This window comes from Girardinichthys multiradiatus, chromosome 22 (assembly GCF_021462225.1).
Source record: "Girardinichthys multiradiatus isolate DD_20200921_A chromosome 22, DD_fGirMul_XY1, whole genome shotgun sequence".
NCBI lineage: Eukaryota > Metazoa > Chordata > Actinopteri > Cyprinodontiformes > Goodeidae > Girardinichthys > Girardinichthys multiradiatus.
Window position 1 is genome coordinate 17056928 of NC_061814.1, and position 23835 is coordinate 17080762.

The 23835-nt window shown below is 40.3% G+C and overlaps 1 protein-coding gene across 1 annotated transcript in view; it reads left to right on the forward strand.

Annotated features, from left to right (window-relative positions):
* Nucleotides 1-23835, forward strand: part of pcnx2 (pecanex 2) — a 53292-nt gene that overhangs the window by 27537 nt on the left and 1920 nt on the right. The window contains exons 23-36 of the mRNA XM_047351715.1: nt 923-1064; nt 1184-1361; nt 3962-4070; nt 5500-5629; nt 7825-7883; nt 8024-8239; nt 13193-13446; nt 13557-13790; nt 13938-14041; nt 15087-15231; nt 15407-15637; nt 17144-17301; nt 17411-17527; nt 22474-22652. Coding sequence (XP_047207671.1) covers nt 923-1064; nt 1184-1361; nt 3962-4070; nt 5500-5629; nt 7825-7883; nt 8024-8239; nt 13193-13446; nt 13557-13790; nt 13938-14041; nt 15087-15231; nt 15407-15637; nt 17144-17301; nt 17411-17527; nt 22474-22652 — 2256 coding nt within the window. The remainder of the gene's footprint in view (nt 1-922; nt 1065-1183; nt 1362-3961; nt 4071-5499; nt 5630-7824; nt 7884-8023; nt 8240-13192; nt 13447-13556; nt 13791-13937; nt 14042-15086; nt 15232-15406; nt 15638-17143; nt 17302-17410; nt 17528-22473; nt 22653-23835) is intronic.

Consider the following 23835-nt stretch of genomic DNA (forward strand, 5'->3'; position numbering starts at 1 on the left):
GCTTATCTTAACCTTTTCAAAAAAACTTCTTGTTATTGAGGCCAACTAGTTCTATCTTTGTCTCATATATATGAAATTGCCCTTCAGAAGGAGTTTGGCTCGTCCTTGTGGGTAGCTGTAAATTTCAGTCCAGTTTAAAGGTGAGGATTTCAGTGCAGGGACTTATTTCTTGATCAGTCATTGTAGGCTTTAGCCTTGGTGGTTTTTGGGCTTTTGCTGAACATCGTAAACATTCACCTGAAGAAAACCGTTTGGGTCAGATGGTGAAAACTTGGACACCACTAGGCATTCCAATAAGATAGTGATCCCAAAAACAACTGAAAACTGGTTCTGGAGTTAACAATTCAAGCTAAAATTGAGCCTCTGGAATGACCCCACCCTTAACTATACGCCCTGTACCCGGAAACCAACCAGTTTGAATAAGTTTTACCATTTCTGCTTAAATAAATGGCTCAACATCCAGGTGGAATAATGCTACATGGTTTCTGTTTATTTAAAACACTTTGTGTTAGATACAACCTGCTAACAGACATTTATAAAGATATAAGTGGGGTTGCATGTATACATTTGAGCCAGTATACATAATTTAGACTCTATGGGAAATAGAGAACAAATCATAACAATTTAAACATGGAACCCAGTCACTGAAGTTATTTATTGTGTCATCTGTCCGCGCTGAAAAAATTACAGTTCAAATATATATGGCCAACAAAAATTGACATTGCATTCATGGCTGATGACTGCATCTAAACATCCCAGGGGATCTGAACTGTATAAATAATTAACGCACCCACATAAAATATAGTGTATATTGATAATATGTAATGACAAAAAGAAATCCTGGATTGTTTCATATGTACTGCTAATATTAATCATCTAAGAGATTATATGATCCTGAGAAACCTTCTTGCTCCTGTTTCAGAGGATGCTGTGCTCATGTGGTTTGAGCGTCTGTACGTGGGGCTTCTGTGCTTTGAGAAGTACCTGGTCTACCCTGCTATCGTGCTGAGCGCCCTCACTAATGATGGCTTTGCCCTCAGTCACCGCAAGAAGCTGGGAATCCAGTGAGTGGACAAACACAGCCAGAAAAACGCACGCACACACAGGAGACATCAGACTTCTAAAATGGGCTAAATGACCCTTCTCAACCTGTTGTTTGACCTCTTGTCTGTGCTGCTTGCAGCTGCGACGTTCTCCTGACGACAGTCGCTGGACTGAAACTCCTGCGATCTTCCTTCTGTGATCCCAGCTTCCAGTTCCTCACGCTTCTTTTCACACTTGTTTTTTTCCACTTTGACTGTCCGCACACCTCTGAGAGCTTCCTGCTGGACTTCTTCATCATGTCAATCGTCTTCCACAAGGTAAAGCACAATCAACCATGTCACTGGTAGCTTGAAAGGGCAACTCCCATGTCATTTAAAAATGTTGTAAAAATTAAAAATTTTAATCAAAATTTTGCATGTATTTTAGCTTCCCCGTCTTACCATCTTTGACTGAAGTAACTTCAGTGAGAAGCTTCTTGTATCCATCTAGCAGCCTCTTATATCAGTCTGAGGGAAGGTTTGCTCCACTTCTCACTTTCAGCTGTGAGATGTTTAAGGGTTCCTTTCATGTTCAGCCTGTTTCAAGTTGCCCAACAGCATCCAAGTCAGTTCAAGATCTGGCGCCTCATGTACGAAGCTTACTTACGCAAAGATATCTTGGAATCTTGTCCAATGTTTTTCACACAACTTGGCATGTACAAAAATTAACGTTGTGTAAAAGTGTGCTTAAATCCACGCAAACTTTTGACCTTTTACGAAAATGTGCGGAAGCCATGCAACATTTTCAGTTGACAATAATAAATTACAGAAACCTAAAACTCACCTAAATCCACTGAAATATGTCTCCATTCAGCTTCATTTAATTCATGGAGCATCAAACCTGATGCTTTTTTCATGAGTTTGAGCTTTTATGGTTTAAACCAGAGTGATGAAACTGAATCCCATTTAGTTTCATACAATAACGAAACACACCTCAGAAAATGATGGAAACAACGTCAGTCTGATGTGAACTGTAAAACATCCTTTGTTTTTGTCACCTGTGGGTGTAATTGCACATCGACCTGTGCTCTGAGGAGCATAAAATGCATCTGAATCATTTAAGGGGCACTTCCATTCTCACTGAAAAAGAAAATGGTGGTGGATCAGCAGATTAATTCCTAACAAATCAGGTTTGGTGATTTGTACAGTGGACAAGTTTTAGACACTCACACGTGTCCATAAATAGCTGCGTAAAGTTGTGCGTAACTGTGGAATGATGGCAGTTTTGGCACAGCTGGAGGATGGAAGAGGGAGTGTTTTATTCAGAGATCATACTGACCTTCAGGCACATGATGATGATGCATCAGCCGGTTTAGATTGCCCAGGGAATGGAGCTGGCCTCAGTGTTACAGAGAAAAACCAGGAGGAACTGTGCGTTGCCGGCTCCAGTTCCAGTTCTCACTGTGCTGCAGTCCTTAAAACCGGAGCTTTTCAGAGGGAGCTGACTAACAGGTCCAGTATTAAAGTCATCCCTGAGCCAAGCCATGCCAGCCATATGGGTCAGTCTCATCCGTATGTTGCTCATTTATAAAAAGTTCTTCTAAACTGTGGCTCTCATTTGCAGCGAGGAGCCGATTTCTGAATGTAATTAGAGCTATAGACTGCACTCATACTGCTATAAGGGCCCCATTTGTAAGGGGATATAAATTTATGAATAGAAGGCATTTTCAATTGTGCAACCTATTTATGATGCGCTAATGTGTCTCACTACTGCAATGGCACGTTGGCCTCCTGAGCTCATGATTCCTTTATACTATAATAATTATAGGTGTTGGGAATAAACTTCAAGCAGACTGTGCGCAACGGCAGCTTCTATGTGATTTTCTGTTTTTTAGGTGGTGTCCTGAATGGTTTTAAAGATTTAAAGTTCTTCACATAGTGTGTGTGGTGACAGTCTTACTAATAAAAATATAGAGGTTCGATGGAGGTTAAAGTTGTGTAGTCTCTTTCTGGTCGGAAAGGGATGCATCTTCACATTAACAGAAAAAAGATTTTGCTGTAGGTCTTGTGATGACGCTTAAGGGTTTTTGGAGACTTATTTTAGCATCTTGCGTACTGCTTCCACGGTGAACTTGCTTGGAAAGCTGGATCAGGACATGTTGGCATTTGCTTTTAATCTCCTTCCCTTGTTAACCTTCCGTACAGTGGAAAGGGTAATTTCATGGTTTATTTATATTACTTGAAATTTTCAGTAGGGTTCAAAATTATATTAGATATCCATATGTCTAAATACACACAAGCTGTTGTAGGGTGTCCTAATTTGTTTCTCACTTACTTTGAGATGTTGCTATGTCTACAAAGTTTCCAGGTAGTATTGTTGTATGAGTGTGAGTATTTCACAAGGGTTTAAAAAGGATGAGAATGCAAGAACCAAATAAAACTAGAAAATAATCCTAAGGAGCTCATATAATTGGCACCTCATTCAATTCAGTTCATTTATAGAGCACCAGTTCACACTAACGAAAATAATTATAATACATTTTATTTAAAGCTCCCTTTCAAGGACTTTGTACAGCAATTAAAATCATAATGTGCAGAAAGTCACGCAAAAAGTTCCTGGTGAGTTTACACTAGAGGTCTGTCTGCTCATCACAGAGACTGCAACTCGCCCTGTAAATACAGTTTGCTGATACCCCTGTTGCTCTAGAGAAGCTTTGCAGAGTCTGACGACATTACAGGAAGGGATCATGCCAGCTGGTAACTCCCTGCTTATAGAAAACTCTGAGCTGCTGAAAAGCATCAGAAACATTATGTGGTATGACAGGTCTTAGAAACATTTTGGAGTATTTGTACACATTCCCAGCACATACCATTGTTCTGGAATGAAGTTTAACTCAGGTCAGACTGACTGTGTGTGTCTGTTTTTTTTTTTTGTCTAGATGCGTGAGCTGCTGCTAAAACTCCACTTCATCCTGGTTTACATCGCTCCCTGGCAGATCGCCTGGGGCAGCGCCTTCCATGCCTTCGCTCAGCCTTTTGCCGTGCCTCGTATCCTTTCTTTACACAGCAGCACAGTTATGTTTCTTTTTTTGCTTTTTTGTCACATTTCATTGTTTCAGATCATCAAAGAAATTGTTTCAATCAGACAAAGATAACCCGAGTAACGATAAAAGACAGTTTTCAATGATAATATTATCTAATTATCTATTATCTTTTTAAGGCTAAAAAGCTATCCAGTGTAACCTGACATTATGAAAAAAAGTACGTAGCCCCCCTAAACCCAATTACTGGTTGTGCCAACCTTGGTGGCAACAACTGCCATCCAGCGTTTGAGAGAGCTGGGAATAAGGTTTCTAGATCACTGGAGGATTTTTGGACCAGATGTTTGTAGAACTGTTTTAATTCAGTCACACTGAGTGAATATTTAACAGCTTTTTTTAGGTTGTGTCACAGCTTCTCAACTGGATTTAAATCCAGACTTTGACTAGGCCACTACAAAACATTTAGTTTGTTCTTGAGCCATTCAGAGTTGGACTTGGTGGTGCGGTTTGATTATTGTCTTGCTGTATAACCCCAGTGCAATAAACTCACAAACTGCTGACAGTGCAATCTCCTTCAGGATGTTCAGGTACAGGCAGAAATCATGACTCCCTTTTATAAATGCTGTGTTAGTTTTTCCTCTGATCTAACGGGATGGACACCTTCCATTAAATTCCACTTTTGTCTCATCAGCACAGAGTGTTTTCCCAAAATTCTTAGGGATAACCAATATGATTTCAGTAAATGTGAGACAGGTCTTTGAGTTCTTTTGGGTCAGTAGTGGTTTTAATCTTGGAACTCGCCCATAGATGGCATTTTTGCCCAGTCGCTTTCTTATTGTTGAATCATGGTAGCGACCTTAACTGAGCCAAATGAGGCCTGTAGAACTTTAGATGTGGTTCTGGGTTTGTTTGTGACCCCTTGATACACTCCTGGAGTATTTTGGTAGACCTGCCACTCCTGGGAAGGCTCACTACTGTTTTATGGTTTCTCCATTTGTGGATAATGGCTCTCACTGGAGTCCCAAAGCCTTAGAAATTGCTTTGTAACCCTTTCCAGAATGATACTGTAAATGCCAAAGAGTTTGTTTCTCATTTGTTCTGGAATTTATGTAGATCAGGGTATGACTTGTTGATTTTTGAGTTCTATTAGCCTACTTCATGTTGTCAGACAGGTCCTTTATCACAATTATTTTCTGTTTTAATAAAGGGGGTAGTGATAGTTACACACAGGGGCAGGTTAATTTGTTAAGCTTTTATTAACTTATATATCTGAAAACTGCTTTTTGTATCAACTCAGGTTATTTTTTATAGAAATTTGCTAAACTGAGTCATTTAAATAAGACAAAACAGCACCACCAGTACCCACAGCTTGCTCTGACTGTTTGACGGCGACTTCTACCTGTTATTTTCCTTTACTTTCATCTGCGTGTGTCCAGACTCAGCCATGCTGCTGCTGCAGACGCTCCTCACCACCGTCTTTTACACCCCGCTGGCTCCCTTCCTGGGCAGCGCCATCTTCATCTCGTCTTACCCGCGGCCCATCAAGTTCTGGGAACGAAACTACAAGTAAGGCCTTCGCTGTGTGGTAAAGGCTGAAGGTGTGGGAACACTGTGTCACATCCCTAAAATGAAAAACATCCAATAGGCAGCTTGTCAATACAGCTCAGTTTAACAGATAAGTAATATAAGAGAAGCTTCAGATTAAACATTAGTCAGCCATCTTATTTCTTTATATATTTTTCTTGATATAACTATAAGATGTTTTTGTGTTCATAAACAGAGCGAGTTTATCTAACAGGGAAGTTGCTAAAGGAAAAACATGTTCTACCTCCTTTTACACTTGGCAACCCACCAACACTAAAAAAATGTTCCCACTCTGGCCCTTCTTACTTATTGATGTGTCTTTCCACCAGAGACATCTAAAAATATTTTGGCAGCTTTGTTGTGCAAGCTCTTTGAGTGACTATATTTGGAGCCAGAATGAAATCCTTGAAATAAAAAATCGCTGGCAGCCTCAGCTCAGCAGGAGTCTGATAAGAAAGTTGTCAGTTTGAGTCCTCATATGTCCTGACGCAGCTCTGGGGGCTTGAGACTCTTTAGTTCGCTCTGCTACTTCCAAAAATACAGTGCCCTGCAATAGTATCCCTAGAGCTTTTTTTATGTTATGTCACAAAACATAAACTATTAATTTTTCTATTAGCATTTTATCTGACAAACTAATACAAAGTATTGCACGATTGTAAAGTGGACAGAAATGTATATATGGCTTTTAAGGTTTTTTGAACAAAGAGAAATTTGAAAAGTGTGATGTGCATTTGTATTCTGCTCAACGCTAGAAGGTGAACCTTTACCCCTGTTCAAAGTCTTTTGTAGCCTCTATAACAGGTTTTGTTCCAGGGCCCAAACTAAAATTTAATTGGTTAGTTTACTTGTGTTTATCTGGCTCATAGCACCTATTCTTCCCAAATGTACATACTATAGTAAATGTTATCCAGTGTCCACAGCCTCAGCAGAGCAGACCTTCAGCATGCTGAGGCCCCTTAAAACGTATCTACGCAACGCGTTGTCGGACACCGGGCTCACTGCTCTGGCCCTGATGAACATTCACCCCAAAATCAATATTGGCAGTGAAGAGGTGCTGAGGTAGTTTGATGCGACAGGCAGGAGGAGAGTTTACTTTGGAATGGCTTGGTTTTTCTTTTTTTTATTATTTAATGTAATTAGAAACAAATAGGCTATGTAGACATATATTTGTTTGTGCGTGTGCATCGCATCGTGTACATTGGGCCATGTTTGGGTCAAATGAGCCATGCGCGTTGTGCTCCTGTTGCATGTTTGTGTTGGTCAGGACCTGACTTTCAGGTGCGTGATGCAATGTTGTTGTTTTTGTGTGCCACACACATCGTGTGCAGGTGGCCTGCATTTGTGTGGGTCAAGTGTAATGTTTGGTTTTGTGCGTACCCTCCTATAAAATCCTGCAGGCGCCCCTGGTTCAGAGTGATATGCAGTGTTAGTTTTCCTCCACACATTGTGTTTTGGATGCAGGCAAAAAAAATCCCAGACCAGAGCACCTTCTTCCATATGCCTGCTGTGTCCCATATCTTGCTAGTGGCAAGCTGCAAAATTGAGTTATAACTTTGTTCTTACCACTTTTCCCAGGCTGGATTCTCCCACCTGAACTGTGGGTCTTCGCAGCTCCTCCAGAGTCACCATGGGCCACTTGGCTGCTTCTCTGACTGATGTTCACCATGCCTGGATCGTTTGTTTAAGTGGACAGCCATCTCTTGTTAGGTTCGCTGTTGTGCCATACTTTTCTGATGTTAAGATGCTGGACTGAACAGAGCTCTGTTAGATGTTCAAAGCTTGGGATATTGTTCTATAACCTAATTCTGCTTTAAACCTTTCCACATCGTTCCCCCTGACCTGTCTGCTTTGTCCCTTGGTCTTCATGGTCTTTTTATTCTCTAACGTTTTCTGACAGACCTCTGAGGCCTTCACAGAAGATGTGAATTTATTTTGAGATTAAATTACACACATGATGACTCTATTTACCAATTAGGGAACTTCTCAAGACAGCTGGTTTCACTGCATTTTATTTATTAGTGTCAAAGTGGGCTGAAGATAAATGCATGCAACACTTTTCTGATTGTAATTGGTAAAATGAAAAAAAATTCAAAATCCTTCCGCTATGCTGCAATCTGTGTTGCTCTGTCACACTTGATTACACCTTAAGATCCTGTTTTATCTCCTGTCCCTTACAGCACAAAGCGTATTGACAACTCAAACAGTAGGCTGGTGTCCCAGGTGGACAAGGAGACAGGTTTGTCCTCTCAAGCTGCAGTTCCATCATTTATGTTCTGCTTATTTCTTCACTTCTCTGCCCCCCTTCATACAAGGCACCATCAAATTCTCTAAGAGAAAAAGCAGAACCTGCTCTATTTTCTCCTTGTTGTCCTTTAGGTTGCGATGACAACAACCTGAACTCAATTTTTTACGAGTACCTGACTCGCTCGCTGCAGCACTCATTGTGTGGGGACCTCATACTGGGCCGGTGGGGCAACTACAGCGCCGGGGACTGTTTCATTCTGGCCTCCGACTACCTCAACGCCCTGGTCCACCTCATCGAGATCGGCAACGGCCTGGTCACTTTCCAGCTCAGGGGGCTGGAGTTCAGAGGTACTGTTGGATCTTTCGCTCTTTCGTCCTTCCTGCTCTCTGTGACAGGGCGATGTAAAACATTCAAACACCTCAAACATTTTTTAAATTTTGTTACATTAAGAGAAGTCGGGATTGTGAGGTCTAAGAAAAATGATACACATTTTTCAAAATACTCTATCTTTTTTTTTTTTTTTTTCTATTTATTTCAGACAATGATTTCGGTAAATAAATCAATTTCAGAAATGCTTATAACAAACAAACAAATATCCAAATACCATACAAAAAAGTGTTTGGTAAACATTAAATTAAATTTCCAGTTCCAAATAAATTAAATTAACTTAAACACAAATAGCAACCAGTAAAATAAACATTTTCCAACAAGCAAACTTGTCAGTATATTTAACCTGAGATCTGACATTGATTATTAATTAATATAAATTGTCTGAAAAGGGGTATGAAGAAGTAAAACTTATTTTTAATACCCCTTCTCCCTCTAATTGCACTTAAATTAACTGAGTAACCTTCCTAATTAACATCTATGTTTTTGATCCAGAATTCACAAACCAAAAACTAATAAATAAATATATATACACAATTATCTATATATATACATATACACACATATACACATATATATATCTACACATATATACATACATACAAATACACATACATACATGCATATATACACATGCATAAATACCCACACGCATACATACACATACACACATACACATATATATATATACACACATACATACATATACACATGTACACACACAGACAAACATGTACCTCCACATATGTACATGTAACTGCACACATGCATACCTACACTCACAGAAACACACCACACATTAGGCCTAAATCCACATTCACATTCTTGTATATCTGCACTTAGAGACCCCCCCCAAATCATCAGAGCCACAATCCAACACCACAGCTCCACCACCACCAGCTCCCCCCACCAATCCCAACCCCACACCCCATAGCGCAAGGTGGCAGACAAGATCCCCAGGACCCCCCTGAACTACCAAGCCATCCACAAGAGTCCCCTGAACCCCGACCTGCCCCCCACCACCACGAGGCACAGACCGAGGAGCAGCGAGAGAAGCCAGGCTGCAACAACTGCAGCGTCAGGCTGCAGCTACAGAGGACCAGAAGCAAAGAAGAGGGCCCCGCACCGCCATGCACCCCATGCAAACACACAGCAGAAACACAGACACGCACACACACACACAAACACACATACATACCGTGCTCAGATGAGATACCATTCACCTCGCCTCTTCATCCCAATACATGTTGAAAAACATCAGTTTTAGTCTTTTTTTAAACAGACTCATGCTTGGACATTGCTTCAGCTCTTTTTGGAGTTTATTCCAGACCTTCACACCACTGACTGAAATGCACATTCTCTTCATGGTGGTTCGAACCCTCAAGGTTCTGAAATTGAGATTTTCCCTATAGTCATAACCCCCCACTCTATCAGTGAACAGCTTTTGAATATTTTCTGGTAGTTGTTTATTTCTAGCTTTATACATCAGCTGAGCTGTTTGAAATTCTACCAGATCTGGGAGTTTGAGGAGGCGGGACTCTATAAATAGTATGTTAGTATGGTCGTGGAATCCTGCCTTATGAACCATTCTGATGGCCCTTTTTTGTAATGTGCATAACGGTCGCAGTGAGGTTTTATAGGTGTTGCCCCATATTTCCACACAATAACTCAAGTAAGGTAATATAAGTGAACAATACATAATATGAAGAGCATCATGATTTAGAAAATATTTAGCTTTGCTGAGAACAGCAATACTTCTGGATATTTTTGTTTGAATGTATTTTATATGAGGTCTCCAGCAAATCTTATTGTCTATCATTACTCCCAAAAACTTAATTTCCTTAACTCTCTCTACTGCTATATTATCTATTAGGATCTGAACATCTGTTCTTCTTCTGCAGTTTCCAAACAACATAAACTTGGTTTTATCCAAATTTAATGATAATTTGTTCATATCAAACCATATCTTAAGTTGACATAACTCTAAGTTGATTTCAGCCATAAGCTAATCCAAATTATCTCCTGTACAAAAAATATTAGTATCATCTGCAAACAAAACAAATTTAAGTACTTTAGAAACTTTACAGATGTCATTAATGTAAATAATAAACAATCTTGGCCCCAGTACTGACCCCTGGGGAACACCACAAACAATGTCCAAGCATGGTGACCGGCAGTCACCCATTTGCACAAATTGTTGCCTGTTGCTTAGATAACTTTCCATCCAGTGCAGAACTACTCCCCGGATGCCATAGCGCTCCAATTTCTTAATTAATATTTCATGATTTATTGTGTCAAAAGCTTTTTTGAGATCAATAAATACACCAACTGCCGATTTCTTATTATCTAAGGCGCCAGTGACTTCCTCTATCAATTCCATGACTGCCATTGCTGTAGATCTTTGTGATTTGAATCCATACTGACTTTCAGAAAGCAGATTATGTTTATTAATGAATGTATCTAGTCTACTCACAAATAATTTCTCCAAAATTTTGGAAAACTGTGGAAGTAGAGAAACAGGCCTATAATTTGTGAAATGGTGTCTGTCCCCATTTTTATAGAGTGGAATAACTTTGGCAATTTTCATCTTTTCTGGAAATTTACCCGATTGAAGTGACAGATTACAGATATAAGTCAGAGGCTGGATAATTTCCTCAATTACCTTCTTGATTATTGTCATATCAATACCATCACAGTCAGTTGAACTTTTGCTTTTACATTTATTGACAATATCTATAATTTCTTTTCCTCCCACTGCAGTGAGAAACATAGAAAACGGATTTCTACTGATTAATGTTTCATTCAGAGCTCCAGTTGTTGTAGGATCAGGGATTTTTTCTGCCAGTTTGGGTCCCACAGTCACAAAAACTTTGTTGAAATTATGAACAACGTCATTACTCTCCTCCAATTTGCCATCATTATCTATAAAAAACTGCGGAAAATTAATTTTTCCCGAGTTTTTCTTGATAATATTATTTAATACATTCCAAATCCCTTTGATGTTTATCTTATTTCTATCTAATATTTTACTGTAGTAATCCTGTTTAGCTAATCGTAGAATAGCAGTTAATTTATTCTTATATTTCTTATATTTATTCTCCACCTCTAAAGATCTATACTTTATGAAATCTCTATAAAGTTTGTTCTTTTTTTTGCAGGCATTTTGTAAACCCTTTGTCATCCATGGAGCTTCTGAGTATTTGTTTTTGTGAGAGTACATTATTAATGGACAGTTTTTATCATATAATACTTTAAAGGTACTTAGAAAATGTTCATATGCTATATCAAAATTACCTTCTTGCAAAACAGACTCCCTAAACAAAATCTAGTGCAACCAATATCCTTCAGACGTCAGCTGATTAGATATTGTCCACCTGTGTATAGTTTCACTTCCGTTTAAATGCAGATGTTCTATAAAGGCCTCAGAGGTTTAATAGAGAATATTAGGAAATAAACAGCTTCATAGATACCAAGGAACATGGCAAACAGGTCAGGGAGAAGGCTGCTGGGAAGTTTAAACCAGGGTTAGGCTATAAAACAATATTTCAAGATTTGAACAAATCAACCAGCACTATTCAATGCAAAGCAACCAACACATGCCTGTCTACTTACCTTTTCAGCCAGCAAGGACAGCATTAATCAGGCAGCTAGCTAATTGGAAGGGGTCCATTGTATCTTTGGTGGTGCTATAGAGATCCACAGCTCAAGTGGGAGAATCTGTCAAAAGAACATCAACTAGTCATGCACTCCAAAGAACAGTGGCAAGAAGAGAGCCATTGTTGAAAGAAGGTCATGAGCCATGTTTGCAGTTTGCCATAAGCCATGTAGGGGACACAGCAAATATGTGGAAGAAGCTCCTCTGGTCAGATGAGACAAACATCTGGTTTAAATGTATAGCACTATGTGTGGTGCAAAACTAACACTGCACATCAACATGGTAAAACATGGTGGTGGCAGCATCATGGTGTAGGTCCGAATTTATGGAAATACAGCTGGAGCTAAATACAGGACAATCTTTGAAAACAAAAAACTGGTAGAGGCTGCAGCCAGAACTAAAAAAGAGTGGTTCAGATCAAGGGATATTCATGTGTTAAAGTGTAAAAACTCCAATCCTAAATCCAGTTGAGAATCTGTGGCAAGACTTGAAAAGTGATGTTCAGAGGTGCTCTTCATCCAATCAAAGAATGAGCAAAAAACAAATTGGTCTCTAGATGTTTACAACTGGTACAGATGTACCCCAAAAAGACTTGCAGTGACAACGGATCTACTAAAAATACAAATGCACATCACATTTTTTAGATTTTTTATAGTGATACCCCCCCCCCCACGACCTACACACACACACACATACACACTTTCTGAAGCCAACTTTGCCAGAGTTTTAGGGAACGTGCTTCAAAAACTCAAATGGCTGTATGATATGTGGATAGTAAAGGACCACTAGGTTGTGCTAAATCAAAAAAATTAATAAAACGAAGCAGGGAATCAAACACATCTATTCTGAAGAAAAATCATCAACAAAAAGTCCCTGCTTTCTTTATCTAATAATAAACAAATCACAACCAAAACAATTACATTGACCTTCTAACATAGTGTGCTAAACAGTTAAAAAAGTTATTATACAGTATGTGCTAGAAATGTAAAGGGTACCACAAGCACACCCGAATGTAGCTGACAGGAGTCAGCAATGAAACAGAGGCCTCAGCCAGCAAAGCAAGCTTCTTTGACCCTTTCAAATTCATCTAAGTCCAATCTGAGTAGAAGTTCCCTAATTCGCCGAGCCTTAAACTCAGTACCTATGTGAGAACAAAGAGAGGGATGAGCGAGAGACAAACACTCGTACATAGAGATTGTCAATGACTGACAATGGACCTTTGCTTCTCACTGTTGACCTCTGTGTGTGGTCTTCTCAGGTACCTACTGTCAGCAGCGGGAGGTGGAGGCCATCACGGAGGGCGTGGAGGAGGACGATGGCTGCTGCTGCTGCGAGCCGGGCCACTTGCCTCACATGCTGTCCTGCAACGCCGCGTTCAACCTGCGCTGGCTGGCGTGGGAGGTGACGGCCACCAAGTACCTGCTGGAGGGCTACAGCATCAGCGAGAACAACGCCGCCACCATGCTGCAGGTGTACGACCTCCGAAAGCTGCTCATCACCTACTACCTGAAAGTATGTTTACTCTTCAGTGTGCAGGCCCCAGAAGGGGAGAGCGTTCAGGTTTATATACACAGGCAGAGAAACACATAGGTATACCTTTTTCCCTCCCTCTCTGCTCACAGAGCATCATCTACTACCTGGTCCACTCCCCCAAACTGTGCACCTGGCTCAAAGACGCCGCCGTCCAGGAGGCGCTGCAGTCCTACACCAAGTGGCACCACATCGAGCGGGACCCCCAGGTCTTCAGCGTGAAGATCGATGAAGACTACGTTCACTGTCTGCAGGGGGTGACGCGGGCCAGCTTCTGCAACGTCTACCTGGAGTGGATCCAGCACTGCGCTGGGAAGATGGAGACGGTACAGATTGTTTTATACACTATATGATGTTAACCTGCTAAGTGAATATTGTTTCACCTCTAGTTGTGTTGATTTGGCCATGTGAAATGAGCCCAAACATCGACACATTTTCTCACGAAGACTCGTTCACCATCGTTATGCTTCCAGCCTGTGGACAGCGATGAAGACTCCCCTCTGGTGACCCTGTCTTACGCTCTCTCGGTGCTGGGGAGGAGATCTCTCGGCACGGCGTCGCACAACATGTCCAACAGGTACAAGAGGGCAACACAAATATGTGGAACAATTATACCTTTTCATGGTGTGTTGGGGAAAATTGACAGGATTGTGTAAATCAATGGAAAAAAGAGCCAAATTAAAAAGGCAGGAGCAAGTTAGCCCTTTATTTTCAGACTATGTTCTCCATCGTGTGTATATATTTAATTACTCATCTATTACAAAAATGTATTTAACCAATTATAAAATAATATATATATTTATAATATATATTTTTAAATGTTCTAGACCCTAAACTTTGTTAATAAAGTTAGTTAAACCTCAGGGTTTTCTGGTTAAATATAAAAGTGTATGCAGTAACTTTTTAATTTCTCAGCCTCTAAAGAAAAATAGACTGGACAAAAAGGTACTAAAAATACAAAGATTTAGTTCAAAACATTACTGAGTTCATAGATATCGTTAATTAGTCTGTTGAATAAGAAATAAAAATAAATAAATAAATAAATCTATCATTATTTTGATTTACATTTACAGGACTTCCTTTATTGCTGAGTTATAACAACACAAGTTGAATTTTTACAAACAGAATAAAAAGATTCCTAATTTACAAGCTGTAGTTAATGTAGGATCAGCCAGTTCAGATTTCACACATCTCTGTGTTATAGATTTTAAAACATCTGGTTTATCCAGATACCACAAGAAGGAAAAAACACCCTGCCCAATCAATTGTTGATCTTAGCATCTTGTTGTTTTGTGAAACAAAAACTGGTGAAAACATTAAGAAATTTGATTCTGAATAAGACTAGAATTTTGGTCTGGAAAATGTGTGGGAACTCTGATATGTTTGATCAAATTTCAAGTTTATGAGCGGCACTCCTTACCCGGAGCTACAAAGAATGACCAGAAGAGGGCGCCAGCCCCACAATGCTAAAAAAATAACATTACTTAAACTGATTTTTGCAGTCAAGCTACTTGTTTTTCTTGCAGTTTATAATTAAAAGCTACATCTCATTTCATTTACTCTATTTCTTTTTTGTTTGTTTGTTGTTTTGGGACAAAAACAACCACTTGTTCTTCATGAAGCCTGGAGTCCTTTCTGTATGGTTTCAACACCCTCTTCAAAGGAGACTTCCGCATTGCCCCCAAAGACGAGTGGGTTTTCATCGACCTGGACTTGCTTCAGAAGGTGGTGGCTCCTGCAGTCAGAATGAGCCTCAAGTTGCATCAGGTAAAGATGAATGCAATCAAGAAGCTGTAACTCCAGGTTGGTTTTTCTTTAGATTCATTTTTTTTCCTGTAAAACTGTAACACTACCGTAATACATTTGGTATTTATGGGCGTTCCTCAAGGTTGTGGTTTCCCACAAGTCCCCAGTGATTCACTATGACTTTCCTGTCTTGTAGGATCACTTCACATGCCTAGAGGAGACAGAGGAGGCGTCCATCCTGTACGAAGCCATCACAAACTACCGCAGCAGCCTGGTCATCTGCCACGAGAGTGACCCCGCCTGGCGCAAGGCCGTGCTCTCCAGCCGCGACACGCTGCTCACGCTGAGGCACATGATCGACGACGGCACGGATGAGTACAAGATCATCATGCTGTACAAGCGCCACCTCAGCTTCAAGGTCATCAAGGTAACAGAGATGAGCATCCGCTTGCAGGCTGCAGCTTTCAGTCCTGGTTGAGTCACAGCATGTTGGATGCTGAAAAGTAGGTGATGGTGATAAGTGCCAGACATTTTTGATGGCTTGTGAGGTCTGTTTGCTCAGCTCACATGGCGTGACACTTATTCTTGCCATCCTGGGGATAATTTATCAAAAAAGTGTGGCCCCTGTTGTTTACAAATGTGAACAGGGCCATGGAAATGTATGTAGTAGTAGTTTGCCACAGTCCATGTTGGGGACACACCAATTATGTGGAAGAAGTGCTCTGATCAGATATTATCAAAATCTCAATCTTTGGCCAACACGCAAGTGCTTTGTGTGGCTTAAAACCAACACTGCATATCCCCCTGAACACACCATCCCTGCTAGACATAGTGGTGGCAGGATCTGGCTGTGTTGATGCTTCAAGGACATGGAAGCTGCTCAGAGTAGATAGGAGATTTGAAGTTGCTATATACTGGGCAAGAAACCAGGTTAGGGGCTGTAAAGGACTTGAGACTGGAGAGGAAGTTCATCTTCTAGCAGGACAACAACCGTGAACATTTAGCCAGAGCTGCCGTGGAGTGGTTCAAATCAAAGCCAATGCATTTATCAGAATGGCCTAGTCAAAGTTCAGACCTGAATCCAATTGAGAGTATGTTGCAAGACTTTAACAATGTCGTACACTGATCCTCTCCATCCAGTCTGTCTAATCTTGAGCTATTTTTCAAAGAACAACAGACAAAAGCTTGTTATTTCTTATTAAGTCCTGAATCATGTTGGCAAAAAAACATAAAAAAATTACCAAAGTAGAAAAAACAAAGATATGTAGTAATAACCCTAAAGGGATTTTTAGCACTGAGGTTTAATACCACCCCCACCTAATCTTTCACTGTTATTGTCTCCAAATTAAAGCCACATCACATATGTGAAATCGTAGTCCTGTTTTAAACTGTTTTAATGACCTATTATTGACTACTGATGATGACGATTCTGTCATTATGATTTTTTCAAACCTGACAGCTGCTTTTGACACAGTTGACTACGATTCACTTGCCACATCTTTAACCCAGTCTGGGTGTCAGAGAATCTGCCCTTAAGTGGATAAAGTGTCATCTGTCAAGCAGGTGTTTTTCTGTGAAACTTGGTGATGTTTCTCTATTTACCACCCCTGAGTTTTGTGGTGTTCCCCTGGGCGTATTTCTTGGCCCTCTTTCGTTTACCCTTTACCTCTTTTGCCCTCGAGAAAACGTGATCCAAATAAAGGAATTTTGAATTTAGTTATTTTTAAACGGATTTGGACTTTTAAGGAAATGCATCTGAATCCCTTCAACACACTAGTAATAAATGACACAAGACTCTTGGCTCTTTAGAAGATGAGTTGGATTGTCAGGCAACAACACTGTCAGTGTCACGATTTACATATCCATCATACAAATGTTAAATATTCTTTAATGCTCTCTGTCCCTCCTGTATGGTTTACTCTGCTCTCTGCAGATCAATAAGGAGTGTGTGCGAGGTCTGTGGGCAGGCCAGCAGCAAGAGTTAGTGTTTCTACGGAATCGCAACCCAGAGCGTGGCAGCATCCAGAACTCCAAACAAGCACTGAGGAACATGGTCAACTCATCTTGCGACCAGCCACTGGGGTACCCCATGTAGGTGTGATCCACAGCGTAGGACTGCATGGAAGCTGACTTAAACGTCATTAAATTCAGTTTTTTCCATCCAGATATTGCATTAGACATCTGCATTTTTATTTTTTAGGTATGTGTCACCTCTAACAACGTCATTCGCAGGAACGCATCGCACACTCCGCAACATTGGAGGAGGGGCTCTAAGCTTGGATGCCATTCGTTCCTGGCTCTGCTCTAAATGGCTACGGTCAGTTTCAGTTTGTCCATACCAGCCTGCTAACTGTGCCTGTTTCCTCAGTTAAAAATTCTTTGTGTGTTTAAACAGAGATCAGACTTCATTTAGTTTGGTCACAAATTCAGTTACTGAGAATCCCTGAGTGAGACACTGTGAATAAAAGGCTTGCTTGAATTTATTTGTACATGATGTTTAAAGGACCCACCTTAGACCATATGAAGACCACGTGGACTTGAACTCAGTTAAACAATCACTTCATGGACACAGTTTCAGTTTGCAAATGCTTTATAAAAACTATTGCAGGCCCCACTACAGACACTGTTTAAACTGCAGTGTGAAACTAACAAACTATTACAGATAATGCAAGAAACTGTTGCACATTGAAATAAATGATTGCAGTCTTTCTTAGCTGTAATAATGTTCAGCTCCTTCATGCAGTTTCTTGTTTTTGTGTTGCATTCTTTTAGCATAGCAGCTGCTGACATATTCATTTTTGATTGATGTCAAGAATTGGAAAAAATACTTTGTTCCTGAGAAACGGAGTTGATGAGGCCAAGCCTGGCAGCGGCTTTTCTGGGTGCAGCTAACTTTGTGAACATGTGTCCAAAAGTATCCATCTAACTTCCCATCCTATTTTATTACCATTGGTTTCCCTTCCTCAGTTTTTACCTTTTTGCCTACATGTGTAAGCACCGTCAACACTGTGAAACCTGGTAGAATCAATACCAGCTTGTCCATAACGTGTGGTCTGTGTGCACCTGCTTTGCTTGGCAGCATATCTGAAGTAGTATTTTCCACGCTGGTCTCACAGCTGGCTGGCCGCACTCTAAGTAGCCTAATTTATTGTAATATTTTTGGCAGCTTTTATCTGCAAGGGGTCTCACCTCTGCTCTGGCTGTTACAAAGAGAAGTTCTAGAATTATATTGTATAGGGCTTCTTACATAATTTCACTGTGTGACTCTAAACCTATCTTCAGGCTTCAGACCCTCGGAGGGATGATCTCATAGTGGTCAGTAAAAAACACTCGGATGCTGATGTTGTGATTATGAATATTAATATATTATTTAATATTAATACTTTAATATTTTATTAAATAACAATTCAGTCTGCTAAGGGTTCTCCTGTGAATACCAGCCCAGTAAGGCGGTGGCATTAAGACAAAATCGAAAGGGATGAGCCAAGCTCTGACATTATTGAACAGCATAAACTCTGCACACACATGGAATGAATTTACACAATCTCTTAAAATACAATAATTTATTAACAAAAATAAGTCAAATCAAAGTCAAACATATTTCAATCAACAAACTCTTTACTATGCTAAAACAATCCAACTAAACTACCAAGCAGAATTAAAGAATAATGAAGACTAATGGGCTATGTACAATATAAACAAGTTGATTAAAGATGGTTGAAAACCATGACCAAAAGAGTGACGCAACATTACCATGTAATGTTATTTATGTTTGAGAACCAAGGATTATCTGGAAATGAAATTAAGTTAGCCTTGGAACCAACTTAGGCAATAATTGGTATACCTTCAAACAACCATTCACAATTCAAGAAAAAAACATTATTTTAATAAAATAACATCTTTAAGAATGATTTGCTGAATAAAACCATTCTTCTGGGTGACTAATTCTCAACAGTGTTTAATTAGCTGCCTTTATTTATTAAAATAATATTTAAAGAAATATTATTTTGAAAAAGAACCAAACCTTTGGATAAATGTGTCTTAATGACGTTTAATTACTTATCACGTTTAGTAATATTTAGGGCAATATTATTTCCTAGATTGGAAACTAACCTTTCTGGGTAAATGATCTTTAGCAGATTCATAAAGTGGGCAAGACCCCGAACAGCAAATCATTACATAAGGCCTTTGGTGCCTCTCCTGTCCGGTTGTCGTCTAGAATCCGCATGGAAAGAAATCTGTTTGTTGGAACGCTGGATTCTTATTTAAACAGTGACATCATGGGAAGTCGGCTCTTCTTCTGTTTTTGGGCTGAGTTAGGAGTAGGTTTCTGTGATTTATTTTGAAATTCCAGAAAAGTTCTTACTGGCCCTCAATGTTGTAAGCCATGGCTGGGTCCCAACATTGACTGGACTCGCCAAGATATGCCCACATAGAGCTGATTAATGTTATTGCGCATAAAGGCCCACTCGGGGGTGCACAGGACTCTCTACACAACACCCTCCTCAACAGTCTTCTCTCTTGCTGCTAATAAGCTGAAGAAAATACTAATGGTGTTTGCTCCTTCACAGCAAGGTGGAAGCTGTTGGTGGAGGGGCAGAAACCCCCATTATTTGTAGGGTCCTTTTGCAGATGGCTCCAAAACAACTTAGGTGTGTTACCCATTTATGGTTGTGATACGTTGTTCTGGGAAAGCAGCAGGCAAAAATAAGGCTCCAAGTTCAAGTTGAGCAGTTGGACCAATCATGTTCAGATGGTCTTGGAGATCTGAGAAACCATAGAGTGGTCCTAATCCAGCAAAACTACAGGTCCTTCTCAAAATATTAGCATATTGTTATAATGTTAATTATTTTCCATAATGTCATGATGAAAATTTAACATTCATATATTTTAGATTCATTGCACACTAACTGAAATATTTCAGGTCTTTTATTGTCTTAATACGGATGATTTTGGCATACAGCTCATGAAAACCCAAAATTCCTATCTCACAAAATTAGCATATTTCATCCGACCAATAAAAGAAAAGTGTTTTTAATACAAAAAACGTCAACCTTCAAATAATCATGTACAGTTATGCACTCAATACTTGGTCGGGAATCCTTTGGCAGAAATGACTGCTTCAATGCGGCGTGGCATGGAGGCAATCAGCCTGTGGCACTGCTGAGGTCTTATGGAGGCCCAGGATGCTTCGATAGCGGCCTTTAGCTCATCCAGAGTGTTGGGTCTTGAGTCTCTCAACGTTCTCTTCCCAATATCCCACAGATTCTCTATGGGGTTCAGGTCAGGAGAGTTGGCAGGCCAATTGAGCACAGTGATACCATGGTCAGTAAACCATTTACCAGTGGTTTTGGCACTGTGAGCAGGTGCCAGGTCGTGCTGAAAAAGGAAATCTTCATCTCCATAAAGCTTTTCAGCAGATGGAAGCATGAAGTGCTCCAAAATCTTCTGATAGCTAGCTGCATTGACCCTGCCCTTGATAAAACACAGTGGACCAACATCAGCAGCTGACACGGCACCCCAGACCATCACTGACTGTGGGTACTTGACACTGGACTTCTGGCATTTCCTTCTCCCCAGTCTTCCTCCAGACTCTGGCACCTTGATTTCCGAATGACATGCAGAATTTGCTTTCATCCGAAAAAAGTACTTTGGACCACTGAGCAACAGTCCAGTGCTGCTTCTCTGTAGCCCAGGTCAGGCGCTTCTGCCGCTGTTTCTGGTTCAAAAGTGGCTTGACCTGGGGAATGCGGCACCTGTAGCCCATTTCCTGCACACGCCTGTGCACGGTGGCTCTGGATGTTTCTACTCCAGACTCAGTCCACTGCTTCCGCAGGTCCCCCAAGGTCTGGAATCGGCCCTTCTACACAATCTTCCTCAGGGTCCGGTCACCTCTTCTCGTTGTGCAGCGTTTTCTGCCACACTTTTTCCTTCCCACAGACTTCCCACTGAGGTGCCTTGATACAGCACTCTGGGAACAGCCTATTCGTTCAGAAATGTCTTTCTGTGTCTTACCCTCTTGCTTGAGGGTGTCAATAGTGGCCTTCTGGACAGCAGTCAGGTCGGCAGTCTTACCCATGATTGGGGTTTTGAGTGATGAACCAGGCTGGGAGTTTTAAAGGCCTCAGGAATCTTTTGCAGGTGTTTAGAGTTAACTCGTTGATTCAGATGATTAGGTTCATAGCTCATTTAGAGACCCTTTTAATGATATGCTAATTTTGTGAGATAGGAATTTTGGGTTTTCATGAGCTGTATGCCAAAATCATCCGTATTAAGACAATAAAAGACCTGAAATATTTCAGTTAGTGTGAAATGAATTTAAAATATATGAATGTTACATTTTCATCATTATATTATGGAAAATAACTTTATCACAATATGCAAATATTTTGAGAAGGACCTGTACATTAAATAAATTTGGTTGATTGTCAGATGAAGTAACTAAAGCTTTAACACATCACTTCAGCAAAATTCTGAAGTTTTTCTCAGAAAACCTTCAAAAGGCTAAATAATTCACATGTTTTTGAGCCATTTCCGAAGGCTTGGCTCTGTAAAACTGCAGGTAAGCTATAACACACATTATGCTAACCTCATAATGCTCTCATTGAGCTGGTTGTGTTTTAGGATGAATTTCTCTGGAAAAGACTGTGATGTAATTGTAATGCTCTGGCTCCCTGCAGGCTGAGTAAGTGCTTCACTGAGGATTTACAGATATTGACTCACAGTGCTGGAGAGGGACTCTGCCAAGTTAATGTAGTTTTAAATACACATACAGGGACAGTGGGGGTGTCCGTCTGGGAGACAGAGATGGCTGGATTACAGAGAAGATGGACAGCCAAATGCACTTTCTAGGCTTGCAGCTGTATTGCTTTTTATTTCTCCTTTCTTAGATTTAATAGTTTGCATAGTCTCTACTTGGCCATTGATGTGCATCTGTGTGGCTGCACCGCTCTCTTTTGGGTTTCTTCGGAACTAAATGTCTTTTTCGAAAGTGGAGTGTTAACCCTCTGAGATCAGTCTTAATTTGAAGGTGTTGCTTTATTTTCACTGAGTATTAAAATAGATCTTGTCTCATCATTCAAAATACATTTTCACGTATGTTACATAATATCCCTTTCAGTCAGAGGGAACGTGCTTAGCCACCAGGGATAGTTGGAGATTGCTGAATTTTTGATAGTCCGTTGGTCTTTCGCTTCTGTGGCATTGACGTGGACATGAATAAATCAAATTTGAGCTCCATGTGTCTTTGTTGTTATCCTGCAGAGTGCGTAAGGACAACCTGACCAGCTGCAACAGCGGTGTGAACATGGAGGACGTGGACTGTGGCGCCGGCGGTTCGTCCTCACTGAGCCACAACCGGCCGTCCTCCGTCACGTCCAATAGCCTGAGTCTCTACCAGCACAGAGCCCGGACGACGCACAGCCACAGACATCACAACACGGGTAGGCGACAAACACACTGACCTCACTGCTGCAACAAATACCTTCTTATCTACAGTCTAGCTGGTGGCTTTGAGCAAGACTTCATTTTCTAAGTCTACCTGAATGAATTTCATTAGCATGAAATCTTTTTCTACAGAAGTCTATCTAGTCAAAGGCTGCACTCAAATCACATTGAGATGCTGATTTCAGTGCATCTCAATCTGAGATGCTGAGTTATCTCAGCATAAGCTCAATAACCCCTGTGTGGCTGAACTAAAATGATTCTGCAAAGAGGAGTTCCTCCACAGGGATGCAAAAACACCTACTACTAGTTATCACAACTCTTGATGCAACTCTGACCAGATTAGCTAATCCAGCGGTTCCCAAAAACAGCAAAAAAAGATATTACACATAAAATATTACTATGTTTAGCTTACACATTAAAAATGCTTATATGCACAACCAAACGTTGGTGTCATGAGTCTCTTACTTATTTTTTGGATCTGAAGTTGAAAACGTTGGGATCATTGAGTTCAACTAACTTAACCTAAATCTATCTCTGGGCCTTTTACAAGGATAATGATGCCAAAGCTTGAGCCTAAGGCACTTTATCAGAACAAGAACAAACATGGAAGTCATTGTTTAATCTATAGGAATTACCATGTGTCTGGCTCAAAAATATACATTCTGGCAAGGAGTGGAGATGGGACATGTTCTCCTCCCACTGATAACCAACGGCTTGCAGATGTTATGTCTCAAGTTCGAAAAGATTGATTGCTCTATCCAGAATAGGAGACAAAACTGATAAGAACTGGGGCCCTCTCCTGACATATTGTCAAATCTGCAACTCAGTGATGGGCCCGAAGCCCTTTAATCTGATGTGTTTCATATGAGCTTGGTAGTCTGCATCATGGGTATTATTTGTTCTGTTTGGATACGCTTTTTAATATAGATTTGCTCTCTGAAAATGATTTGGTTTATATTTAATTTTTGTGTATTTTCATTGTTAAGAAGAAAAACGTTCTTGAATGTAATAATATGAGGGAAAAAAGGCACCAAGTATTTAAATTTCTGAGTTAATTATGTGTAATTTCTTTCGATTTCCAATTGTTTCCCTCTGCCAATTCAATTTATTCATACATTTGTCTTGTTAACTAATATGCAACATTCAAAGCTAAACCAGAATCTTTTTTACTGAGTGTTA